At 37.9% G+C, this 5,047-nt stretch overlaps 1 protein-coding gene across 1 annotated transcript; it reads right to left on the bottom strand.

The window, feature by feature from the left end:
- Positions 1–239: 239 nt before the first annotated feature.
- LOC118237485 (hibernation-specific plasma protein HP-55-like) lies at positions 240–4,517 on the bottom strand. The gene is made up of 5 exons (XM_035436223.1): positions 4,367–4,517; positions 3,092–3,724; positions 2,310–2,577; positions 1,444–1,597; positions 240–869 (listed from the first exon to the last, which is right to left on the bottom strand). The coding sequence occupies exons 1-5, from the start codon at positions 4,470–4,472 to the stop codon at positions 672–674; spliced, it is 1,359 nt and encodes a 452-aa protein (XP_035292114.1). The 5' UTR covers positions 4,473–4,517; the 3' UTR covers positions 240–671.
- Positions 4,518–5,047: the final 530 nt, after the last annotated feature.

Here is a 5,047-nt window from a genome sequence, read left to right on the forward strand (position 1 = left end):
TATAATCAGTGATCTGCTGTAGTAATAATAATAAAAGAGCTTTATAGTGAAGTTGAAAAATTCACCTCAACCACTACCAACGTGAAGTAATCACCTGGGTGAGGCAAGTCAGAGCAGTAAAAGATATATAATTGTTGAGCCAATTGTTGAGGGATTATCAGGTGACCGGTTTAGAGAGCCTATCCGAGAATTATACTAAAAAACCAGGCATCCCCCAACATTTCTAGGACCACCACAAATTCAGGAGTCTCACTCTCAAGTTTAATAACAAGTACAGGCATTCAAAAAAGTTACACAATATATTTTGGTGGTAAAATAAGACAACTTTTTAGGATGTGGCATTTGCAGACAATCATTCATGGATGACACTATATATTAAAGTACTTTCCTGAATAATGAATATTGAAGATGTCACCCAGGAATAACATTTTCCTGTAGGACATTGAAGAATTATAATAATGCTCAGGTGTGTGTGTGTGTGTGTGTGTGTGCCTGCGTGCATGTGTGAATGTGTATGGCTGTGCATGCAAACATCCTAGGGTGTATGCAAAAATTCAGCATTTTTATTTAAAAAAATAAAAACAGAAAGCATGTCTTTTTTATTTAAACTTTTTTGCATTTTGCCAGGCAATAAGATTGGAATCTTATTTACAATGGCAGCCTGGCATTATTTATTTCCCCAATGGATTCACTATTTTTCCCATGAAGAGCACACTTTTGGTGTCAGTGCTATAGATCAGAAACATGAACGGCCGATCAAACTTCAGGAAGGGAATACGGATGAGCGAGTGAAGTGTGATCGTCACCCCTGTTGCAGCTGCTGCTGTGGCTCCTGCCTCATCAACATCTAAAGAAGCCTGATGAACAACCTGAAAGCAGTCACACAGCAAAGCTTAACATATGGCACAGTTTAAGCACCACAGTAGGAACTAATACACATGTAATACTGTATATTATGTCAGTTTCACAGAGCTGGGTCAAATACATATTTGTTTTGGATTCAAATACTTTTCTACACTTTACTGATCTTCTCTGGTGTATTGTAACAAATATTCTCAAAAAGTGCAAATCCTACCTTCTGGTCATACTGGAAGGCTCAATTACACCAGGCAAGATCAATAGAGCACAGAAAAGTACAAAACAAATACGTATTTGACCCCGGTCTGCAGTTTCAGATGTTATTTCTATTATCAGTTGAACCCATTTTGTTTTCCAACACAAGCATTCTTGTGGAAAAAATTTCTATCATAGAAATATCAAGCTCATTTTACTGGGGATCAAAGTGTGAGAATAGTAAATTACAGCAACACAAACAATGCATTGAATCAAGGTTTAGTATAACTAACTCAAAAATTGATTAAACAGCAAATATTTGTAGATGCACAACTGTCACTATTGTTTCTACTGTCACAAATTTTAACACTTTAAAAAAAATTTTTTTACCTCAGATACTTTCAGTTTTACTCCTTCTTCATTAGTTATTCCTGTGAAGTCAGCCACATCATCAAAGATGTCAGGCATTCCCATTCCAGTCAGGACGTCCTTGAGTGAGTATGATGTTGTGATAGAGAATTTGGGAACATACACTTTATATTCCCTGCAATGGGAAAATTGATAATAATTACTCTGCTTTCTCATGGTTTTCAATGCATTGGAAATGTTCATTGTTTCAGGGTGCAGGTAAAAAGGACAAAAAGAAAAAAAAACACAGGAAGAAATATGACCAGCCATTTTAGGGTCAGTTGCAACATAAGTAATGGTAATAGTAGTAAACTGCAGCAAGGTGATATTGAGGACATTCAAAGTATTTTTATAAATTATTTAAAATCCTTCCATTGTCTATAACTGCTTATCTTGGTCAGGGTCGCTGGTGGCTATCCCAGCGTGCATTGGACAGGATTACAACCTGGACAGGTCACCAATCTATCGCAGGGCCAACATCATTAATGAATCAGTTTAATAGCTTCTAATGGCTGTCACATTTTTCAAAAATGAATATGACATTTGTAAGAAAAGAATGTACGGTATGTCCAAAACAATCACAACTGCTCTTCGGGAAAGGAAATCATGCACCAAAACAGTAAGTTTATATCCATGAACTTGTATATCCACAAATGAAGACAGAAGCCTCAAGGCATCGGCCACTTTAGTGCATTAATCAGCCACTATAAATTAACGTTTTCATACTAAAACTCACAAGTGCCGTAATGGGAACTTTTACATTACTTCATATCTTTGAGGATATACATTTTTTATGTACCCTTTTGTCAAAATTTTGTTTGATTTTATGCCTTTAAGCAGTTACTTACTTTTTTTTCATCCACTTCAGCCATTTTGCCACGTGTTTCCTGCAAATGACCTCTTCCAGTTTCTGCAGTCCATCCTCAGGAAGGAGCAGCAGCATTGAGACAGAATCATTATAATGCAGCTGGAGAACGTGAGTGGAGATCTCTGTGTCATAATAAACATTAAAATGGTTCTTTTCTATCATCATTGGGACTTGAACTGTTGTTGTGTTGTCAACGAAAAATGGCATTTCCAGTGTTGATTCTGGCTTGAATGGCACCTCCCATTTTCCTGAAAAAAATGTAATTCATTAGTTCTTTTTTTAATCTTGAAAACAGGATAAAAAGTTATTTTACTGCCAACTACAGGAGAATTTGGGAAAATGTTCCCTGCATAAGTAACATGGTGATTTACATTTAAAATAATCAGCAGTAAGACAGTATGTTTAGGAGCTTTCAGTCAGTTGGGAACTTGACATAAATATCCATTGCTGACCTACTCAGGAGGTTTTGTAAAAACATTACTTCAAAAGCAAATTACTTATTTTCCTGCTTGTAAACTTGGAAAAGAAAGAGTAAGTATGCATCTTTATGTTGGGTGGGGATTAATGAATACTCTGAATGCACAGGGTCTTTATGTCTAAACTAGTAAGGGTCAAGAAGGACGCCAGAAACTCCCCCCCCCCCCCCCCTTCATGATAGGAAACAAAATATTAGAGGTTACATGAAGACTTAAATACAAAAATGATACTTTCTGTTCAATTAGTTTTACTTTTTGTCCTCACACTCATCCACATATCCCTCACCTTTGAAGTATATGTAGTTGATGAGATACATTACTGTTAGGGGATCCACTTCCTCAACCAGCTTTGTTATTTTACCCTTGGTCTTTTCATCCACATACTTATTTATCTGCTTCTTGGCCTCTTCAGCATTGCCAAAGTTGGTACTAAAACCCTCTGACCGGTAATATTGTTTCATGCTCTCCAGGAAGTTAGGGCTTGGCTTGATGTTTTCTCCAATGAAGAGTGCATTCCCAAGTGACAGGTCTACTTCCGTTTTCTCGTTGAGGTCCTGATGGATGTGCTGGAAGGCCTGGTTCATTTCCTCTGCAGTCATGTCCATCTCGTTGAAGCCCAGACCTTCAAAGAGCTGCTGGTGCGTCTTCCCTCTGGCTCCCAAGGACAGAGCGGCCAGGGCCACGGACACGCTCAGTGGGGAGAAGAAGACGTTCTTGGATTGAGAAGCAGGCAGGGCAGAGATGTGCTTGTACAGATGGAAAGCAAAGTCAAGATTCTCCTTGTATATCTTCAGGCTTCCAGCAGCAGAATCGTTGTGGACACCATGGTTGCTGTGCGGTGTGTGATGGTGGCACTGGGCAGTGGACCAAAAGAGCACTAGTGCAACACACAAACTCAGCAGCGCCTTCATCCTGGTAACTATCAAATCAGAAATATGCATGTTCAAACAACTAAAACATGTAGGATTTGTTGCATTTACTGTATGTACTTGTTGGGCCTATGTGAGATCATACAAAATTAAGATTTTACAAAACAAAAAGCGAAATTATATGAGAAGTAGACAAGACCAGACATCACACACGCATAAAAAATGCTCTCATCTGTGGATTTCTTTATGGAAAATGTCAGTATTTGCAGTGAAGAGAAACATAAAGTGATATAAAGGATCTTCAAGGGGGGGAAATGCCCAGTGAAAATGTATAAGCTAACAGCATTATAACAGACAGGTGTAACTACATAGCAAAATGAAAATAAAAAGTAAGGAACAGAGAGGGTAAAAACAAGACTGGGTGAGAGCACATTCTGAAATATAACAAAAATCCAAAATTAAATCAAAAATCCCAAATAGCCAACTGACATTTAAATCTCTTAAAAAGCAATAAAAAATATCAGCCACGGGTAACTATGAGGATTTGATCATTAAAATATTGCCAAATCTTGAAGTGGCCACCAATCAACTCATCTACTGAAAGTAAGTCATAACACTGACTAGACTATTGTACTCTATAGTAATATTTTAAAACAGATTGTATCACAAAGATGACCAAATGCTGAACTCACCTCTCCTGAGTTTTCTGGTGGATTCTGCTCGGTTTTGAATGGCTCTCTGAATTTTTATATGTTTGTGGATTGCCTTGTTTGGTTTAGTTCTTGATCTTTGGCCCATTTTGAAACCAAGCTCAAATTTGTACTACATAATGATTAGCCACAGATTTTTAGGCCTGCTGACCAGAGATTATGTAACACAGGGTGAAATGGAAGGGACATCATAGATTATTGTTACTGACTGTTAACTCCAGATATTAAATGTCCATTCAGCACATATTTGAGCGCAGCGCTGCCCGGATTGCCTTTTTATTTCTGTTTATTGTCACTTCACACCAACTTCTGGAATTGAACAGCCAACTGACATTTTGACAAAGGTAAACATTTTCAGTTCAGACAGTGAGATCGCCTCCCTCCTTAGCAGAAATACACAAGTAATTTGCCTTAACATACCAGTTTGAACTTTCCAAAATGAACATTGTGGAGGTTTATTAGTTTACTTTGGCTACTCAATGGCATTAATGGCATTTGGACTTCTTTGCCTGACAAATGCATCATATCAGCCAGCAAGTTAAAAATGTCCCTGCTGACCCTGATGGAGATGAAGAGCTATCAAACCGTATGCCAGATCAAGAATCCTGGGTTATGCCGACTCATGCAAAATCGGAAAAGAGGAATCAACAATAATACTGCCAC

Source organism: Anguilla anguilla, chromosome 10, assembly GCF_013347855.1.
Source record: "Anguilla anguilla isolate fAngAng1 chromosome 10, fAngAng1.pri, whole genome shotgun sequence".
NCBI classification, from domain to species: domain Eukaryota; kingdom Metazoa; phylum Chordata; class Actinopteri; order Anguilliformes; family Anguillidae; genus Anguilla; species Anguilla anguilla.

Bases quoted from the DNA above. Each gene is read 5' to 3' on its own strand.
- LOC118237485 (XM_035436223.1), bottom strand. From the start codon at position 4,472: ATGGGCCAAAGATCAAGAACTAAACCAAACAAGGCAATCCACAAACAT. The intron at 3,725-4,366 runs GTGAGTTCAGCA...CTGATTTGATAG, and splicing joins CACCAGAAAACTCAGGAGAG to TTACCAGGATGAAGGCGCTG. The intron at 2,578-3,091 runs GTGAGGGATATG...CATTTTTTTCAG, and splicing joins CAACTACATATACTTCAAAG to GAAAATGGGAGGTGCCATTC.